The following is a 21,495-nucleotide window of genomic DNA, read 5'->3' as shown; positions in this document are numbered from 1 at the left end:
GCAAAGTACCAAACTGCATGATCCCAAGGGGGCTGTATTAGTTTCCTATGTGCTGTAACAACTTACCACCAATTTAGTGGCTTAAAACACCACAGGTTTTCCCAGAAGACTGAAATGGACCTCACATGTAGGACTGAAATCAAAGTGTCAGCAGAGCTGAGTTCTGGAAGCTCTAGGGGAGAATCCGTTTCTTGCCTTTTTCAGCTTCTGGAGGCTGCCCACACCCCCCCGGCTTGTGGCCACATCACCCTGACCTTGGCATCCGTCACCACGTCCCTCCCTCTCTCTCTCTGCTTCCATTGCCACATTACCTTCTTTCACTCTGGCATTCCTCTGCCACCTTCTTATAAGGTCTCTTGTGATTGTATTGGGTCCACCTAGATAACCCAGGGTAATATACCCATCGCAAGATCCTTAATTTAATCACACTGGCAAAATCCCCTTTGCCGTGTAAGTAACATAGTCACGGGTTCTGGGGATTGGGATGTGGACATCTTTGGGTAGGCCAGAGTCTGCCCTCTGGTCGCCAAAGATTCATGTCCATTCTGAGAGGAGACGTGATGACAGAAACAGAGGTTAGAGAGTCAGAAAGATTTTGAAGATGCTATGCTATTGAATTTGAAGATGGAGGAAGAGACCCATAAGCCAAGAAATGTGGGTGGCCTCTAGAAGCTGGAAAGGCAGGGGAAAAGATTTTCCCCTAAAGCCTCAAGAAGGAACATAGCCCTGCTGACATATTGATTTTAACTCTGTGGAAACCATTTTGGACTTCTGGTCTCCAAAACCTTAAGATAATAAATTTGTGTTGTGTTAAGCCACTAATTTTATGCTGATTTGTTATAGCAGCCATAGGAAAGTAATACAGGGGCCATAAGAATTCACACCAAAGTGGCTGGAACTTTAACAAATGAAGGAGGCAGCACAGCAGTTGAGCCAAGAAGGGCAAGGAGGGTCTGGTGGGTGAAAAAGGTGGTGCAGGTGACAAGTTAACAGAACTTTCTTATTACTGTATGAGAAGTTCTCCTGCTAATATACCAGCTCTGTTCCCTTGGAGACTAATAAAGGTAGAATGTCAACTCTCTTACTATGCAATACTGTTTATGGTAAGAATGGCGTCTGATTGGTGCCCTGCATCTGGACCTGGAAGAACAAGAAAGGAAGCAGAAATATCTGATAAGGACATTATACTTTGGGTGTTCTTGAGTGTGGTGACTTGTATCTGGGCATGTTCCTTGCAGGGACTCTGGAAGCAAATGGCACCTAGGAGCATTCAGAAGAGGTTGGCTTCCTGCCAAGAGTCATGTGGCTGAGCCTGGAAGCAGATGCTGCAGCCCAGTAAGCTCTCAGGTGACTGAGTCCCTGCTGACGTCGTGAAGGCACTCAGAGCCGGAGCCCCATAGCCAAGTTGCTCCTGCATTCTTGACTCTCAGAAACTCTCTGTTGCTACATGTGTGTCGTCTAAAGTTGCTAAATTTGGGGATAGTTTGTTATATGACAATAGATAATTAATATAGGAAGGGAAGCTGATGTACTCCACTTTAGCCATGTGGAGTTGGAGGAGTTGGTAGAAAGGCAAAGGAGGTAGTCTTGGAGGTGAAGAGGGACCGGCCGGGACTCAGAAACAGAAGTGAGGAGTAGGAGGTGGATTTTGGAAATCCTTGTGTTGAGACGGTAGTTCATTCATTCTTTCCAACAACGGGGACACAATGGGGGCTTGGGAAGGGCAGACGTGGTCCCTGCCCTCATGGGCATGGGACAGACTGACATTTATCATTAATGACTGAAGGAGAAAAATCCTCATGTTGGTGGTAGGCATTTGGAGACTGAGGTGAGAGTGGGATAAAGAACAATAAAGGAGCTCTTCAAAGAAACGAATACAGAAAAAGGAACAGACAGTTGGAGATACAGCCTTAGTGATCCAGGTTGGGAGGGAGAGGAAGCAATACAGAACAAGAATCAAGAGTGAGGAAGAGAGAAGTCAGAAAAGTTCAGCAACTCAGAAGCAGACGTGGGAAAGAAAGGCACAGGGTCCTTTTCACAGGAGCTCACAAGGGCATTCAAAGTGTGAAGTTCAGTCCATGTTCAGGACTCCTGTCTAGCTTCTTTGTTCTCTACTTCTTTCTTCTAACAGAAATGGAGATACTGATCCTATGTAACTGGGAGAGGAAGAGAATTTCAAAGCAGTTACATTGGAAACTTGTTCACAGTTTCATTTTTACAGGGGAGAGTCAATAGCAGAAGAGGTTAAAAGTATTCATTACGGGGTGTCCCTTACAATTACATGAGTGCATCTGGAATTATCTGAGAGCTGATGAGCTATCATCTGGTCCAAAGGATCTTTCCATTAGCCCATCACTGAGCCCCAACCTGCTCCCCCGCCCCCTGCCCCAGTTGAGAATCATTCCTTTGAGTTTCAAAGACTCTGGATCACATCAGGAAACAATGCGTGTTGACCTTAGCTGACAGTTCAAAAGGTAGGAAAGGGGGTGTTATTTTTCCTACCCTTTTCAATCGTCTTGGTTAGAGTCTTGACTTGATCTTGTAGCTTTTTAATCACTCTGTCCTTCATGTCTAACTCTTCTTCAAGATCCTACAGAAATCAAGAGAAACAAAGACATTAGCTTAGAGGCATCTTTATCTATGCTTTGGTAACAGCTTCATTAAGCTGTAATTCACATTCCATGCAATTCCCTTTGAAGTACACATCCAGTGGTTTTCTAGAGTCAGCTATACAACCATCATCACCATCATCTAATTCTGGAACATTTTTGTCACACCAGAAAGAGACCTGTAACTTGTTCCCCTCGTCCCTTCCAGTCCTTGGTAATCACTAATCTACTTTCTGATTCCTTATTATTTGCCTCTTCTGGACGCTAAACGTAATTGGAATCCATACAATATGTGGCCTTTTGTGTCTGGCTTCCTTCACTTAGCATAATGTGTTCAAGGTTCATCAGTTTCAAGTATGTATCAGCACTTCATTCCTTTTTGTGGCTGAATAATATCCTATTGTATCGATATGCCGTATTTATCTTGATCTATTTTTCCCTTAATGAAATAACGCCCATTATAGAGAACTGAAAAATACAAATGTGCGAAAACAGTTTCTTTGGATAGCAGAAGCTGGAGGCAGAGAAACTTCCGAGATTTGGGTCCTGGCTTTGTGTTTCCTTCCTGATAAGGGGGTGGCCTTGCCCATGCAGGATTTGGCTCAAGAACCAGCAGAGTCCTGGATGCCTATAAATATTTCTTAGAAAAGGCAGAGTGTTTAGGTTCTTCCTGAATTCTGAGGGCTTTAACTCAAAAAGGATTCAGGCTTCTCAGATCCAGCAGTGCCCACCATGCTGTCACTCTAGCCCTGGGCCCTCCGGGGACTCTCAGCACCAAGGGAAACTGTGCTGTTTCTATGCTGCGGTCACCTAGGTCTCCCCTGCTATGGTTCTGGGTCTCTGGCTAAACATGTTAGGAACTTTATCTGGCCTTACAAGTGGGAGTGTGGGTACAGTTTCCTCCCTCCTGTCTCAGTCCATCCTAAGATACGTCTAATAATAACAGTCACCAGTCGAGGAGAACCGGGAGAAAACCACTGTTCACATTTTGATTTATTTCATTCCTTTCTTTTTTCCTAATATGGCACATACACATTTTATAGAATTGGGGTCATACTGCAGATAAAGTTTTAAATTCTGTATTTTTCTCTCATTATATTGAAGACACTTTCCTATGTCATTGATAATATATGCAAACTGTCATTTTAATACCTAAGTCATGATACACAACAATTTATTCTATCCACTATTGTTGGACATGCATTTTTTTTGCTACAATTAGTAACACTATGATGGACACTCTGAACAAAAATCTTTGTTCACATATCTAATTACTCAGGATAGTAAGATATTAAAAATTGCATGACTGAATAAAAAAGAAGGTGATTCCAAAGGTTCAGGATATTTGCCTCTAAATCACCCCCAAGAAAGTTGACGCCAATTTGACCTTTCTATTCCTGGAAACCATGTGTGATGGTGTAAGGTGTTTTCAGCAGCACCATAAGATCTCTATTACTTGAGGGGCAACAATAACATCTAGTTTTAATTTAGAATTTCTTTGATAAATAGTGAGATGATCACTAAAAGTCCCCCCCCCCTTTTTTTTAAGATTTTATTTATTTATTTGATAGAGAGAGACACACAGAGAGAGGGAACACAGCAGGGGGAGCGGGAGAGGGAGAAGCAGGCTCCCCGCCAAGCAGGGAGCCTGATGTGGGGCTTGATCCCAGGACTCCGGGATCATGACCTGAGCCAAAGACAGATGCTTAACGACTAAGTCACCCAGGCACTCCTCCCTCCCTTTTTTAATAAGGATTTTTCTTTTACTCAAAAATCATGTAGTGGGTCAAATAGTGTCTCCTCCAAAATTCATGTCTACTTAGAACCCCAGCATGTGACCTTATTTAGAAACAGTCTTTACAGTTGCCATTAAACTAAGGATCAGTATGAGATCATACTGGATTAGGGTGGGTCCTCAATCCAGTGAGATTCTCCTTCCAATAGAAAAGGACACAGAGAGATACAGCCCATACGAAGACACAGGCAGAGGTAGGAGTTACGCTGCCACAAACCAAGGAATGCTGGGAACCACCAACAGCAGGAAGAAGCAAGGCAGGATTGTCCCCTAGAGATTTTGGAGGAGTGTGGCCCTGCTGTCACCTTGAATTTGGACTTCTGGCCTTCACAACTGTGAGAGAACAAATCTGTGGTGTTTTAAGCCACCCAATTTGTGGTAATCTATTATGGTAGCTCTAGGAAACTAATACGGTGAAGTCTCATTTGTGGGCAAAATCCACCCCCCCAATATATAGAAATTATAATCTTTTGTTGCCTATTATTCCGTTCACTTACAACACCACGGTTACTCACTGGCTCGGGAATACGCTGCTGGAGTGAACAGGAAGCTCTGAGTGTTGCCCGGCTCGGTGCACTGTGGGAGGGGCAGCATGGCCTGGCCCTGCGTGGGAACAGAGCCACACACACACAGAGGGGCTCCTGAGGAGGGGCACTGAGTGGGCCTTCACCGCACCCTCCTCTGGTGCTGGAGCATCAGAAGCAAACTCATACACATCCCACACAGCTCAGGGACTGACGACACCTAGAGCTGCGCGCTCACGGTGAGGGAGTGAACGTTCCCGTGGGGCAAGATGCGCAACATGCACGACCCACCCACTGCCCTCTCCTTTACCACGGGCTCCGGCTGAGGCCCCGGGGACGCACCCACAGGCATCCGTGCGGAAGGCAGGACCACCGCTCACAAAAGCTCAGCAGTTGCTTATCCAGTGTGACCTAAGGAGGCCATTCTCTGAGAAAGTTGCATCCCCCTCAGAAAAAGATGGTCATCATCTAGGTGCCCCTGACTGGAATTTGTTACTTGCTATCAAATGCTAAGCTCTTTGGATTCCTTTGGATATAATTACTCGTCAAAGTTAAATGCTGATCCTGCAAAATATGATTTTATCCTATCGTGGTTTTCCTGTGAGATAAGCAATGGGGGGCCCTGACAACAGGGTGCAGGGCCTGTGGGCCTGTCCAGGCTGCCGACTCCTGCCCTGGTGAGCCCTTCCCTGGTCATAGTCTTGGAGGCTGCCAGCCCAGGAAGGGGCCTGAGTATGTCTGACTCCAAGAAAGTGCCCCATCTGCCACTATGGTGCTTCCCAGTCCTGTGGGTTTCACACATTAGTCAAATTTCCAAAGAACTGCTGGGAACTGACTTAGAGTTGCCTAAATTCATTTTGGCCACAGCACTTACAATTTGATGAAGATTTAACAATTTAAAACATTTGCCATCTACCACCGTGATCATTTCATAGAGGAACATTTTGACCTGAAAAATTGTAGGAAGGGCATACCCCCAAAGCAAGCATGGGCCTTTAATGGGAAAAGGCTTGCTGTAGACCAGAACATCGTCATCTCAGATGGCTGCTATCCATGGGACAGCGCTCATCTCGCCTCTTGTCATCCCTTTACTTTATGGGACACTTCCCTGGTGTGGCCCATGAAAGTCCCCAAGGCTCCCCGGCACAAGGCTGCAACCTCAGAGACCACCTGTCTGCTGAGATAAGGACACAGATTGCTCTGACGGAAGCACCTTTTGGTCTGGAGTCATTCATCATAGGCTTTAGGTGGCATGTCCCCCCTTTCGGTGACATCTGTACATAGTCATTTATCAACAAGTTGGAAAACTTCTCACCCTGTTTTCCATAGTTAGACGAGATGCTTCCTGCCGGAAAGTACTCTTGACTTCACTTTCAGTTTCAAATTGTTTCTTCAAGTGCTCACTGGCCTCCTGCATTTCTTGAATCTTACTGATCAGCTTCTCTTTCTCTTTGGTGTATATTTCATTATGGGCCTCTATGGTCCTGAGAAAAAAATAAAGGAAATTTTGGCATCAGTTTGACCGTCTTGGAGAAGTCACTCATTGTCATAGCAAACAATGATTATTTCCAAAGACAGAAAAATACTTTGACCAATTTATGTGTAAAGTGAATAGTACCTCAAAAGAAATGTCCCTGAAGTGGGGGTGGAGGGTGGGGGTGAAGATCAGGGCTGGCTGGGTATAAAATTGCCCACGACTGCCCCAGTCTCCTTAGCCTGATAAGAGATTCTTGCTTCCACTCTGCCAAAGGATGTTGACCGCTCCTCCGGGACATTCACACCCACTCACACCCTTATGACCAAAAGCCCAATGATTATCTCCTTTGTGAACGGCCTGGGGACCAGACTCTCAAAAAGCCAGGGATCAGAGAGAAGAGAAGTAGTAGCCCATCAAAAGAGATCCAAGACTGTGTCTTACCACTTTCCTACTATTTGGGGCCCTCATTTCATCCCCATCCTACCAATAAAGTCACATGACTAAAAATGCTCTCTAGGACATAGGGTGTCCATGTATGGCTCTGAAAATTAAGTATGTCAATGAGCTGGTGGCAAAACATTTTCCTTGCAAGGCTCTGCCACAGCACCAGGCCCTCTGCTGGTCAAGATGCAAATCTGGGGGGATTATCAGCGAAGATTCTCTGTCACATGGATTTCAAGCCTTACCCTAAATGGTCTGCTCTGAGAAAATCTGTTCTCTCACACACAATCTTATTTCAGCAGTTTTTTGAATCCATGTTCTAAGGGTATAAAAGGTGAAAAATATGTCCGCTCCCTGGAACAAGCAATGTTTTGATTCTTGTATGTTCTCCCAGGGGTGTGTGTGTGGGGGGGGGAGGTGTGTACATACATGTTTCTTTCCTTCACATTTGAATGGTAATATATCATATACCTTAATTAGCACCTTGCTTTTTTGGCTTAACATATCTTGGTATCTCCCACAATTTCAGAAAGGAAAAGCATTACGTGAGCATGAACTTGAAGAACATACACATTAACACTTACTTTCTTTGTGTTCCTTCCTCTTCTCGATTGCGGTTCAACTGATTAGATAATTCTTCCAGTTTTCCTGTAGTGAGAAGAAATGTCTTTACTTTGGGGTCCATATCGCATTTTGATTTGCATTTGGTCATGCTTTGAAACAGTCCTAAACTGTTTCCTGCTTGAGATTAGGTTTTGTTTGGTCTGAACAATATTTAAAAATTTTCAAAGCCATTATTCCAAAATTGTGATATTTCACATAAAAATCTGGATTTCTGGCTTTTCTTGAAAGATAGGAATATCAAGCAACACTGGGGTCAATATTCCCACTTGGCAACAACCAACGGAGCTTGGAGGCCCCTGCACCTCTAAATGCCATGCACCTTACTGTCCTCTCCACTCAGCCCACTTATGTCACCTGGCTGGGCCCCTGGAGAACCAGAGTTTGAGATCCCTGGGTACAATGACTTCTCTGTTATTTCCTGGACCCGGGAATCCATTTTCTAGAAGCAGTTTCATGACAGTTTCAGTTACCTTTCATGCTTTCCGTTTGTTCATTCAGGCGGATTTCCAGATCTTGCTTCTGCTTCTCCAGTTCTGAAATCTGCTGTTTAAAGTCTGGGATCATCTTTAGAGAAGAATTAGAAATATTTGAATACAAAACACTTTCGTCTGTGAACTTCAAAATCTCAGAGCTACTCAGAAGCAAACTAGACCGTCTGGGTGTTTAGCCCCAGGGAGCGTACGTCTGGTATTGCTGTGTAGGAGAGCCAGTCAAGGCATTAGGCTGGTTTGGCATTATGGTTTTTTACCTCAAGATCTACAGTCACAAGCAATACCAGCACGTTTGGAGGGAGTGGCTCTCACACAGCTACAACCATGGTATCACCAGGGTCTCCTGGGGGAGAAGGAAGTCACTGTCTGGGAGGCCATGTGGGAGCTCTGCTGAGGTTAGCCAGCCTCTTCGGCCCAGGCCCAGAGACGCCATCTCCTCATCTAGGTACACGAAAATCATCTCAAAGAGGTGCCCCCGTGCCCTGTGAATTCCAGGCGGTGCATGGCTCTGTAAGTGGAGGTCTGGAATGATCCAGTATGTTTCACAGTCCTCTGTCCTTGTCTGTCTGCATCTTTCTTTCCTTTTCCCCTTCCCCTTCCTCCCTTCCTTCTTTCTTTCCTTCTTTTCTTTCTTTTTCTTTCTTTTTCTTTCTTTCTTTCTTTTCTTTCTTTCTTTCTTTCTTTCTTTCTTTCTTTCTTTCTTTCTTTCTTTCTCTTTCTTTCTTTCTTTTCTTTCTTTCTCTTTCCTTTCTTTCTTTCTCTTTCTTTCTTCCTTCCTTTCTTTTTCTTTCTTTCTTTCTTTCTTTGTCAGAGAGAGAGCACAAGCAGAAGGAGTGGCAGGCAGAGGGAGAAGCAGGCTCCCCACTGAGCAAGGAGCCCGATGCAGGACTCAATCCCCGGACCCCAGGATCATGACCTGAGCCGAAGGCAGATGCATAACCAACTGAGCCACTCAGGCATCCCTGTCTGCATATTTCTTTAAATGTCACTCACCTCCACCCTCAGTCAGATAAATAGGTTTTCTCTCATCCAAGTGTATAAAAACAGCGGTGCCTCTGAAGTGCACATGAAGAATATATGTTTGTGCATTTGGATGCATGTTCTGCATTGTTCCTCAGTAAAGTTTCATCCAAAGAATAGCCACGCCATTCTTTCATAGGCCCCAACCACTGACCAGCACTGTCTACACACAGCTGAGCACCCCAGAAAGGGATGTTCTTTCAGTCAGGAGATTCCTCCAGCATTTCTCCAGGGCTGAGGCTTGAGTTAGAAGAAAGGATGAGACAAACTCTAGAGGGGGAGAACCAGCATCACGGAAGAGAGAAGTCCTTGAGAAAATGAGATGAGGGGTGCCTGGGTGGCTCAGTTGGTTAAGCGACTGCCTTTGGCTCAGGTCATGATCCTGGAGTCCCGGGATCGAGTCCCGCATCGGGCTCCCTGCTTGGCGGGGAGTCTGCTTCTCCCTCTGACCCTCTCCCCTCTCATGTGCTCTCTATCTCATTCTCTCTCAAATAAATGAATAAAATCTTTAAAAAAAAAAAAAAAGAAAAGAAAATGAGATGAGATGAGAAGCACAGAGGGACAGACCTGAACACATACCCCACTCCAGAGTCATCCTTCTACCTTAGCGTTTTTGGTGACTTTCCAAGGGGTTAGAGCTAGACTTAAAAATACATGTGCACATCACAGAATTTGGACCCATCTTACGGTAAATAAACCCACTTTCAAATCAAAGTGCTCTCCAGCCTAGGGTAATTTTATAGTTTATCTTCTGACCCAGTTATTTCACTCCAGAAAATATAATTCTGATCCATCGTTTACTGCCAAGAAACTGAATTTTATTCCACTAACAAATGACATCTCTAGAATAATGGCCACCCCAGGGCCCCACGGCTAAGATCATACCATGTTTTCTGATGTTAGCCTGGTAACTTCATGACGGATACTTTCATTGATGTCAGTCTCCTCTCTAAATAATTTCTGCAGGTGGTTGATTTCTTGACTTAGATGCACCACTTTGAAGTTCAAAGCTTCGATCTCCTTTTCATAGCAGTCCTTCTGGGACTGGAAATGGCTCTCCAAAATGCTGTCAGAGGAGAGGCCAAGAAGTGAACCACATGGTCTTTGTTCTGCTGTGCTGCTGACCGTGAGCGTGCACATGCCCAGCAGTTACGAAAATTCACAATGAGAACCATGCTAAGGACACAAAGTTTACATAGATACACATAGCAGCAGGCCACGGAATTTGGTACATAGAATTATAAAATCCTTCTGGCCAGTTAGGGAGCATTACATGGCATTAATATGCAGTTAACGGTAAAAAATTTTAGACATTATTAAAATTACACATGAATAGTTTAAGAATATGTTCTTAAACAGTAGTAAATATACATTCATTATGCATCTGTTAAACTCAGAGAATGTACACCACCAATAGTGAACCCTGAAGTCAACTATTGATTCTGGATGATAATGACAGATAAACGTAGGTTCATCAATTTTAACAAATGTACTACTCGATGGGGATAGCAATATTGGTTGTGTGGGGTGAGGGCAGCGAAATCTCTTAGAAATCTCTGTGCTTTACGCTAAATTTTGCTGTGGACCTCAAATTGTTCTAAAAGATAAAGTTTGTAAGTAAAAGATTACAGCAAACTCCTTAAATCTAAACATAGTTACATCTCTATAGTAACACTGGCTACTTATTTCACATAATCAGTTTTCCCTGTACAGATTACAGGTCTTATGACTCAGAAGTTTATCCTATAAAAAGATTGTTTTTCATTATCAAGCTCATTACTTAATTCTTGAAATATTTCCAGCAATTATTAGATCATCCCACTATAGGGAATTTCCTTTGTGTCAAATCTGTGGAAGATAAACTTCTGACTTTGCAATATTTATTATCTCTGAAAATCAAAAAGAACTCTGGGGGAATTTCTCACTGTGTTGCTTTCTTTAGTCCTTCATAAGCAAACCAAAGTTCTCCATCCTCATTTAAATGTTCCAAATCTTCCAACGAGAGCCTGGAAAATAAGGGGAGTAAGAAAATCCATCATCTCACTCACGTGTTACATGTTTCTAAAGGTTTGGTAATGCGAAAATGATTACCTGCTTCTAACATCTTCAATGTCATAGCTTTCAAGAAGTTGTTTGGTGATCTTGGACATCTTTTCTGAGGGGAAAATGCAGAGCTGGTATAAATGACATTTCTGCATGATTTCTCTTCTCGCATTCCTTTTTTTGGTCCCACTTTTCTAGATTTCACAGAGTGTCCAGCTAACCATACCATCAGCTAACCTACCAGCTATTCAACCAATCAGCTAACCAACCTACCAGCTATGAAGTCAACCAGCTATTCAACCTGCCACATGTCCAACCAACCAGCAAACTAACCAGGCTCATACCAAAGGATACATTTCCTTAGCAGTGACACCCGTGATAAACTCAGTCTGCACCCATGGGCTCAGTGACTGGTATTTTTTCTTACCTCTCATTTCCCGTTTCTGTGACTGCACGTGTTTCTCCATGTCTATCTTCTGTGTCTGAAGAAGCTCTATCTCCTTTTCAAACTCAGAGATTGTCTGTATCACAGCAATGACCGTACCGGGTGAAGAAAAAGTAGCTGTTAACAGCTTATGCCAGACAAAGAGAATACTATTACAGTATTGTGTATCTACCCAAGACTTCCTCACCCAGTTAGGATCTTGTTAAATCATCACTGCCCACACAGTGTGGCCCTGAAGCATGTTTAACTGCTCAAAATATTGTTAACTTATTCTCAGACATAGTTGCTTATAACAATAGAATTAGTTTCCTTACTACATAAAGGGAAAATAGCTCCTTACTACAAGGTTGAGCTGGCCTGGGGAGGAAGGGGGCTCAAAAGAAGTAAAATCTAAGGGGCTGAATTCTCTTTCACTGTATGATGAACTCTTGGATGCAGGGATGTGGGCAAGCCACCACCATCATAATTGCAGGTTTGGGCTCCCAGCAGGTGTAAACGTGCCACAGCGGCTGAGCCAGGGGTAGCCAGGAGGCTGGGAGTTGGCGTGGGGGTGCAACCAGGGTGCACTGAGGGGGAGCACAGGTTGTGGGGAAGAGGCGGTATTCTGCCTTTATTACCTCGAGAGGGCAGCCTGCATAAGGCTCACAGGTGTGAGTTCTGTAGCTCTGGGAGATCTGCAGCAGGAAATGACCTCTCTGTGATCTTTTCTCAGTTAGTCTAAGTGTTTAAGGGCTACAGCTCCAGTTTCTTCAGAGGGTGAAGAGGGAGATCCAACTGACATTTACCGATCACTTTACATACACGACCTCATCCTTATAATAGGCCACACGGTGATGGAGTAATAATTTATAGATGAGAAAACGGGGGCTACAGGAGGTGAAATGGCATGCTCAGGGCCACACAGGAGGGCTGATGGGGCCCCAGGACTGTCCAATCCAAAAGCCCTGCTCTTGGTAACATTTCAGCAAATGTTCCAAGTCATAGATGTATTTACTTACAGACTGATTGTTTATTTTCTGTGAAAATCAGATGAATCTTAATATACCACATCAGAGGGTTTGGACCAAGCTTTAGCTACCAAAGAGGAAGCGAGTGACAAATAGTGGGACCTCACTCCAAGAGCAGCCATATGATGTCCCAAGATGCAGACTAGTCAGAGGATACAACTTCCATGGATTGATGTGAGCCTCGTGTGACTCTGAAGAGTGAAGCAGTCAGAGCAATACGTGGTCCTCCCTGATCCCACAGTCCAAACTCCTCCTTTTCAACAATAGGAAACTGGGGCCCAGAGAATGTGGGCAGCTCTCCTGTGAAGTCAAGAGGTGACCCAGATGGGATTCCTAAAGTTCTTCTAAGCCATGCGTGGCTATTCCACGACCGTTACAGAGAACATTTGCATAATCTTAACAATATTCTACTAACATGCATTTCATTTACTTAGTGGAAGCTTAAAAGCTTTCCAAACGTACACCGAAATGTTTTGCATTGAAGAACATAGGGACACTCAGGTTTGTGTTTTCTGATAGGGAAGGAATTCAGCTAAGCCTCGGTTGTCCAAGCATGGATCATTGCTTTTGTGAATTTTCTGATAACTATTTAAAATAAAAGATTCTGATAATAAGGTAATTTAATTTTAACACAGATATTTATAGAAATATAAAAACATGATGGAATGTATAAGAAGGGTTTAGATAAATTTATCATTTAATTTGAAAATATTCTCTAGGTCAGCATATTTGAATAACATATAATTTTGAAAGAGTTGGGAAGCTGACTTTTAAAAAATGAAAACCAACTATTGGTGAGTCAAAGGCAACTTGGGGGCTCATCCTTAGAAAAACTGAAGAAATCAGGTTGTTTTGACTTTAGCCTTTATACAGATGCTCTTAGCTATCTGATCCCATGGGAGTGTGAAACTGCCCCCTCCATGCAACTCAAATAACGTAGCCCAAGAGCTCATCTGCAAGTGAGAAGCACCTTCTACCTTCACCTGTTTTCTCAGTTGGGCCACCTCCCCCTTTAAGCCATCAGAGATGACGCGTTCTTCCTCTAGTTGGTGCTGCAGGTGCATTTTCTCATCCCTGAGAACTTGAAGGTCTTCTTTCAAAGACCAGATCTGCTTCTCATAGTCTTGTGTTTTCAGTTCAAAACTTTTTTCAAGAAGTCTAGACGCAAAAGAAAAGAAATAATTAATTCAGGATTTCTCTAAAGTCCTTACCATGAATTAGAACAATACATCATTTTGAAAATAATTAGAAGAGACTCGGAAAGGAGACAAGTTAATTAGGATCCACTGTGACGGTTCCAATAGACAATGGCCTTATTTGTAGCTGCCAGTTTCCTGTCCCCTTAGGTTAGGGAAACTTCTTATACCTTCTGATCTGGGAAATGCAGCTCTGCTATGGCCACACAGGAAACACAGGATAGGGAGGCTGAACTCAAAGACTCAGCGGTGGTTGCGATACTCCATTCCTGAAGCCATCCTAGTCCTGTGGGCTTCCCTGGGGTCTCTTAGAGGGGCCCCTTCCCTCCGAAAAGACCTTGGCACATTCTGCCAAGTCTTGGCCCATTCTGCCAAGTCTTGGCCCCTGCCAAATTCCACGGATCCTAGAAGGGTTTGGCTAGGTCCTAAATAAGTTAATATAGTCATTTAACATGACAGAGGGGCCAGCCCTTCAAATATTCTACAATAAACTGCAGCAAATCCAGGTGCCCCAAAGTCCATGGAAACCCAATTCCTTGTGAGACAGTTGCTCAATTAAATATGGGATGACTGACCAAGAAAATAACCAGAGAGAGATACGACCCAGACCAGCCCACCCCGGAGGGGCCAGCCAGAACAGAAGCAGTCCCAGGGGCTCCAGGAGTTTATTAAATCATCGCTCTACTTGCTAGGCTCTCATCTCCATTCATTTTATGACTGGCTTCGTAGCACAAAGGGAGAACGCCCAGGAAGAGAGTCACATTCCCAGTAGGTTTGTGTTTCATTTCCTTTTATAGATATTAACAAACTTCTTAACTTTGTTTTCAGGTGTTTCAAAAAACCACAGTGCTCCTAAGAGGGCAGTAAAACACCTTCAAAGAAGCAAACTGCAGGGCGCCTGGGTGGCTCAGTTGGTTAAGCGACTGCCTTCGGTTCAGGTCATGATCCTGGAGTCCCTAGATCGAGTCCTGCATCGGGCTCCCTGCTCGGCGGGGAGTCTGCTTCTCCCTCTCCCACTCCCCCTGCTTGTGTTCCCTCTCTCACTGTGTCTTTCTCTGTCAAATAAATAAATAAATAAAATCTTTAAAAAAAAAAAAAAAAAAAAAGAAGCAAACTGCAGCCAGCAGTCTATGCTGAAAGAATCGCAGACTTGTACCTACACTGGTCGGGAGTCACCCACAGGCTGTGGGCATCTGGACACTCCTCAAGGGTTGTGACAGGGGCTAAAACATCCCCGGTCAGCTGACCAGGGACCAGACCAAGCTACAGGTGAGTGCTGATGAGGACTGCAAAGAACTTAAAGGGCCCTGGCCTCAGCCTGCCTCTCCAAACCCCTTCTTGAAGTGATTGCTCCCAAGTGGCCCTAGTACACAGTGAGAGGCCAAGAACTGATCCCCTCTCCTAGAGTTGAGAGTTCATTGAAAAATAAAATTTTCTTTTTCTTTTAAAAAAAATTTTAAAGAGATTTTATTTATTTTCTGACAGAGAGAGAGACAGCGAGAGAGGGAACACAAGCAAGGGGAGAGGAGGAGGGAGAAGTAGGCTTCCTGCCGAGCAGGGAGCCCAATGCGGGGCTCGATCCCAGGACCCTGGGATCATGACCTGAGCTGAAGGCAGACGCTGAACGACTGAGCCACCCAGGTGCCCTGAAAAATAAAATTTTCAAGGTGAAGAACCCAATCTCCCTATTTTAAAACTCACATGGGGCGCCTGGGTGGCTCAGTCGTTAAGCGTCGGCCTTTGACTCAGGTCATGATCTCAGGGTCCTGGGATCGAGCCCCACATCTGGCTCCCTGCTCAGCAGGGAGCCTTCTCCCTCTCCCTCTGCTGCTCCCCCTGCTTATGTTCTCTAACTCACTCTTGCTCTCAAATAAATAAATAAAATGGTTTAAAAATATAATAATAATAAAAATAAAACTCACATAGGATCGTGAAACACATATCTGTAACTCTTGGAGCTCTTCAGTGACATGCCCGCCACTAACGTTTTGGCATCCTGTTCCTTACTAAGACTCAGGCTCTTCTGCCAATGAGGTGGGGAAGTTGTATATCCTACCACCCCAGCTCTGAGCCTTCCAGCCCCCAGCAGAAACATGCCAAGAATATTTTGTCTCTCCCCAACACCCTGCCATGCATCCCTCCTTTGAGATCTAAAATCTTTGAGTTGACTCTATAAGAGAAGGGAGTGTAGACTGCAGTCTTTACAGATTAGCAAAGCGTTTGGCACTGAGACAGGAAAGGTGGGGCTGGTAGAGTACAAGATCATGGGGACCTGCCTTAACTATTGTGAGGTGGGTTCCATCCCTTATTGCCCCCTAGAGTCAAGTTAACAGACACAACAGACATGGGAGGGAGGCAGGCTTATTTCCTAGGCGATAGTTTTACTTCTTGGACCTGATGGAAGCTGAAAGGGATGGCAGTGTCTGAACTTCTGTCTTAGCAATGAAGGGAAAGCGAGAAATTCCTGGGGGCCCACTGCCCAGAGCTGCAGGACCTGTGCTGGGCCTGAAAGGTGCACCCTGGGGGACTTGGCTCTCACACATCTGAATCTCTTGCTTCCTACAAATATTCATCCCTCCCCCCTCCACCCCGCTTTCCTGTATCTGTGGCCTGCTATCTGCAAGCTGAGAAGCAAAATATAAAACAGGAGAGAGAGAAGGAAGCCATAGCTTTAAGGCAAACTAGATTTCATACATTCTCTGTTGTTGTTCTTTTTGCACATCATCAAAGAGCTGCTTGGTGAGGTCATCCATTTTTTCTGTGAAGAGAGAATGCTCTTTGAAATATGTCTGCAAACCAATGCCTTGATGGTTTCATGTCATGTATAAGAAAGCGCGGCTGTGAGAACAATCATGAGTAGGACTTAAGATGGGAGGGTAACTGTCACTTTTATAATTTAGAAATTAGAAATACAGACAAGAAGGGGAAATAATAATTCTCACAAGTTGGTCATGCTGGAAATGTGTGAATAGTTTCATTTATAGTACTTTTTTTTTGGTCTGAGTATTATTTGTTTAAAAAGTCATATTGGCTTTGAGATAGTATATATTACTATTAAAAGTACACAGAAACCCTTTGGGAAGAAAAACCGTCAGTTCATGATGGGGTTTCAGTCTTGGTACGGTCGATGCTTCAGACTGGAAAATCCTTATTTGTGGAGAGGGGCCCATCCCGTGCGGCGCAGGATGCCGAGCGGCAGCTCTGGCCTCTAGCCACTGGAAGCCAGGAGCTCCTCGGCTCCAGCTGCGACCACCCAGACTCTCTCTGACGAGCCCACACGTCCCCCGACGGCGAGAGGGGAACCAAAGTGGTTCTCTCGTCTGAGAACCACTCATTCATGATAATCAAGGAAATAATAGAGTGTCTGTCTTCATCTGGGGAAGAGGAAGTCTGACAAAGCTGCTGTTGGCATCTCAGTACGAGAGTCTCTAACAATAAAGTGTAGGTTGAGGCGACATTGGACAGCCGGGCAATGATTCCTGCGGTTCTGGTCATTCTGAAGCCGTGACAGCCCCAGGTTCCCAACATGTCCACACACAACAGGTGCCCTTGAAAGTGGGGGTAACCCATCAAAGTCTGACATCTCTATCTGTACTTCATTGACACCCCATCCTCGACTTCTCCTCATTTCTGAATCCTGCCCCAGAGGGGAGCCCAGGGAGAAGGTGATGAAAGCTACCCTAAATTACTTGATTAAAAAAAAAAAAAAAGCCAACAATATTCAAATGAGGTATCAAATGTCCCTGAATCAAAATGACTGCCTCAGAATGTCATGAGTCAGTCAGAAAATACTAGAAAAATGTTTAAGCTTTAATTTAGAAGTCAGTGTATTTGATATAATTTCAATTTTCAATTCACTCACAGAATTGGCTTCAGTTCTGGTGCTTACTAAATCCTAGGTCATTTGCCAAAGGGCAAAAGACGTGCCCGAATGTGACTTTCCCGTCCTGGGAGCAATGGGATGGCGTCCATGTTGCAATCTCAAAAAGGGGAAATGTGTGATAACATCCCCTAGTCACAGGTCCCAGGGTAAGCGAAGGCTGGTGCTTTTCACCAAACATTGTTTGCCATGTGTAGAGAGACCCATAGGAGAAGCAGTTCATGAACACTGGGTTTGAAAGTTTTCAGGCACTTTTCAGGAGGAAATATAAAATTATGGACCCAAATATGTCAGTGCTGTCAAATATGTAATTGTAAGGACACACTTACAGGAATTTAAATGTTCTTGTGGGGAAAAACCCACTTAAAATTAGAAGAAAGAACAAGTACACCCAGGAGCAGTATATTGTAATAAAAAAGGTAGAGGTGGGCAAGCCCTGCCTTAATTCAGGTCTGACATTTACTCAGGTTTACTCTGACCTCGTGAGCTCATTGGCGCCCACACCATCGGTCCTCAGAGACTGGGTGGAGGATGCGCATTATCTGTAGCAGGAGGTCACTCCCATGCTTGCCATCCTCTGAACGAACGGCCTTTTCTGCTCTGCCGGCCGGGACTCGGGATGTTTATTTCTTCCTACTGACATGTCTTTCTCCCATGCTCTGACCCAAACCCCCAGGGCCCCTGTGCTCCTCTGGATCCCAGGGTATCCACTCCCTGCTGGGCCTCCGGTGTGTGCTAGATCCCCAGGCCTGAACTCCCATGCCCTTGCTGCCTCGTCAGAGCTTGTAGGAAAGAGCCCTGGACAGGACAGATGATCAGGTGTGGACATTTAAACCATCTGGTCAGGAACCGTCAGGTTCCCGTTCCTATTGGGACTGAGCAAGTGCTTGCAATTAGCACCTGAGTCGGACAGAGCTAGGCTAAGGGTGGCTGCTCACACGCCGGAATGAAAGTGGTACCACTGGATCCAAGGGTCTGCATCCGGCAGCCCGGGGTGCTATGGCTCAAGGGCTCAGCAGGGACTGCACTCAGAGCCAGGGCAGGAGCAGAGGAGGGGGTACCACTTACACCAAGTCATGGACAGATCTGAAATTTGACTACAGATCCTTGGCCACAGCAACATTACTCCAGCCTTACCCTGCCTGTGCATCAGGATCACCACAAAGTTTTTTAAAAATATAGATGTCTGAACCACCCTGGCTGTACCATACACAGACACCATCTCCTGATGCAAGAGCTCCAGGCCGACGGCCCAACCATCTGTATTTAGCCAACGGCCCAGGCAGTTCTGAGACAGGGATTGCTGTGCCGCCTAACAAAAGATGGCAATAAAACGGAAGAGTCTGCAGGGTAACGTTACCACAAGTTAAATACAGTTGTTCCCTGCGAGGCAAGAAATGTTCTCATCTCACTGGGAATACATCGAAGATTCCTGATTCTGCCTAAAATTCAGTTCACACCCAGTAGTTATTTCTCAAATGCCTGGACAGGTGAGCACATGAAAGCACGCATCGGGCCGCCCTGGGCTCTACCTTTCAGCTCTTCAGTCTTCTCTTGGAGCTGTAGTTCTATTTGCTCTTTTTGTATTTCCAGTTCTGAATTATGCTTCTGAAGCTTTGCCAATTTCTAATGAAAGGAAGAAAAAAAGCTTTTTAAAAACCTCACTTGAAGTTTTGTCAATACAGCCTTTCTTGGTGAAAGGCTGCATTTTTATCCACCCATCCATCCATCCATCCATCCATCCTTGCATCTATGCATCCATGCATCTATCTGTCTCAGCTCCTTTCCATGGCTAACAGCCAGCGCCGGCCCACTGCAAGATGCTGCATTCCATCTCATGCACAAGGGCTCCGTGTGACTTCAGGCAGACACTGGTTCTCAACCTGGCCCGGCAATGGCCGAAGTCAAGGAGAAACAACTAAATCCAAGGTCTCCTCGTAGCCAAGGAAATGCCTCTGTCCTTTTCTGGAAGCTTCTCAATAGCCAAGGTATTTATATATTTATATGATATAAATAATTTATGATATAAAGTGGATCCATCAGGATGGATGTGATCAGGACAGAAGCTCTATTATTTTAGCTTCTCCTAGTAAAGTATCTGTTGAGCTGGCAGCTGGGGCCACTTGGTGCTGACGGTTGGTGACCGGCAATGCCTGCAACACGGAGGGTGCCCCAGGGCTCCAGGCTGCCACAAACCTGGGCGCTCTAGGACTTTGGAAAGTACAGGAGAATAGAGGGTAATAAATACTACCTCTTCAGAAAACTGCAGCTCACACCTGTGCAGGGCTCTGTGGTAGGCACTTGGCTAAATGATTTCATCTGACAATTTTATTCTCACAATGACTCTGTCAGTCCCTTTTTGTTATTCCTATCTTACATCAGAGAAGGTAAGGGACTTGCCAAGGTTGCCCAACCAGACGGCAGCAAAGACGAGATTTGAGCTGGGGACATCTGATCTCTGCCTACTGCTCATTTTACTACACCATGGAGACGAAAACCTGCCCCAAGCTTTGCACTGCTGTTCTGGGGAAGATGCTTCAGGGCACACACCAGAAGGACAAGTGACCAGGGACCAAGATCATCCTGGAAGAGAGGAAAGCATCTAGCCAGGGCTCCTTCTCTTTAAAAGGGCTTTCATCAGTTCATGACAGTTGAAAAAAGAGGAAACCTTATGTTGTACGTCTTGAAGCATGAGCCTCCTCCTCTTCCCCCAGATTCTAGGCCTCTGACCTCCCCTCCCCTGAAAGGTAGGCTTCCTTTTTTGATAGAAGCCAACAGCAAAAATTGATCTGTTCTGCAGAAATCGGCTTTGTGGGAAAATGCTGTGCCGTGACCTCTTGCATGGATTTCCGTAATCACAACCAGCACAGACCTCTTCCATGGCAGCCTTGTATTTCCTCCCCTTCTCCTCATAATTTTGCCTGTGGGCAGCTGCTCTGTCCAGCTCGGATTCCAGTTTCTGAATCTTCTCCATGTCACTGGCCCGAAGAGCAGCCAGGCTGGTCAGCTTCTCCACCAGCCCATGGTTCTCTTTGTTCTAGAGGAAAAAACAGCAGATGTTTAGGGGTTTATCCAAAATAAAGAAGCTGTTCCATTTGCCTCTCACAACCTTTGACATGGCATCTAAATCTATCAGAGCTTTATCTACAATGATCCCACTTATCATGACGATGGCATGTATGAGCATCTTCATCCCAGTGCAAATAGCAAGGCAGATCTGGTCAGACAAACTTCCTGAGCTGATGGCTCTTTTAGTGTGGGACCAGCCCAATCTTGGAGCTCCAAGACAACCCTAGTACTATGGGACATACCGTGTCCCCTGCTGCCCCCCAAATTCACATGCTACAGTCCTAATGCTCAACACTTCAGAAAATGACTATATTTAGAGATAGGGTCTTTAAAGACAAAATTAAGGTAAAATGAGGTGATATTGGCAGGTCCTAATCCAGGATGACTGGTGTCCTTATAAGAAGAGATTAGGACACAGACACTGAGGGAAGACGGTGTGAAGAAACAGGGAGGAGACTGCCATCTGCAAGTCAAGAAGAGACAACTCAGTAGAAACCAGCTCTGCCAACACCCTGATCTTGGCCTTCTAGCCTCCAGAAGTGCAACAAAAGAAATGGCTATTGTGTAGGCCACGTAGGCTGTGACCGTTTGCTACGGCAGCCCTAACAAAGGAATATATCTCGCATGGAGCCCCGGCAGCGTCGGGACTCCCAGGGGCCCCGCTCCCAGCTGTCACGGCAGCTCTTTGGTGCGGATCTGCACAAGCCACATAACATGAGGCCTGCCGCACAGGAGCACAAAGAGGAGAAGCTGCATCAAACCTCAAGGGTTTTTTTGCACTTTCATCCTTTCACTAAGGACTCCTATGGCATCGTTCACGGCTAAGTTTCAAGTTTACCCTAGGAGAAGCTCGGTGTTATTTGGGACAGGCCCA

General features: G+C 45.1%; 1 protein-coding gene across 1 annotated transcript in view; it reads right to left on the bottom strand.

Moving 5' to 3' along the window:
• The window catches only part of MYO5C (myosin VC), an 80,980-nt gene that overhangs the window by 17,140 nt on the left and 42,345 nt on the right, over nucleotides 1-21,495 (bottom strand). Inside the window, exons 21-32 of the mRNA XM_045900061.3 lie at nucleotides 20,425-20,589; nucleotides 19,085-19,178; nucleotides 16,367-16,430; nucleotides 13,460-13,634; nucleotides 11,452-11,545; nucleotides 11,073-11,136; nucleotides 10,907-10,987; nucleotides 9,867-10,047; nucleotides 7,941-8,034; nucleotides 7,431-7,494; nucleotides 6,244-6,412; nucleotides 2,503-2,590 (exon numbers count right to left, since the gene is read on the bottom strand). Coding sequence (XP_045756017.2) covers nucleotides 2,503-2,590; nucleotides 6,244-6,412; nucleotides 7,431-7,494; nucleotides 7,941-8,034; nucleotides 9,867-10,047; nucleotides 10,907-10,987; nucleotides 11,073-11,136; nucleotides 11,452-11,545; nucleotides 13,460-13,634; nucleotides 16,367-16,430; nucleotides 19,085-19,178; nucleotides 20,425-20,589 — 1,333 coding nt within the window. The remainder of the gene's footprint in view (nucleotides 1-2,502; nucleotides 2,591-6,243; nucleotides 6,413-7,430; nucleotides 7,495-7,940; nucleotides 8,035-9,866; nucleotides 10,048-10,906; nucleotides 10,988-11,072; nucleotides 11,137-11,451; nucleotides 11,546-13,459; nucleotides 13,635-16,366; nucleotides 16,431-19,084; nucleotides 19,179-20,424; nucleotides 20,590-21,495) is intronic.

This window comes from Mirounga angustirostris, unplaced genomic scaffold (assembly GCF_029215605.1).
Source record: "Mirounga angustirostris isolate CCGP_5_RB_7025 unplaced genomic scaffold, mMirAng1.0.hap1 SCAF_9, whole genome shotgun sequence".
Lineage (NCBI taxonomy): Eukaryota > Metazoa > Chordata > Mammalia > Carnivora > Phocidae > Mirounga > Mirounga angustirostris.
Note: the sequence above shows the minus strand (reverse complement) of the source record. Positions and strands in the feature narration are given on the sequence as shown.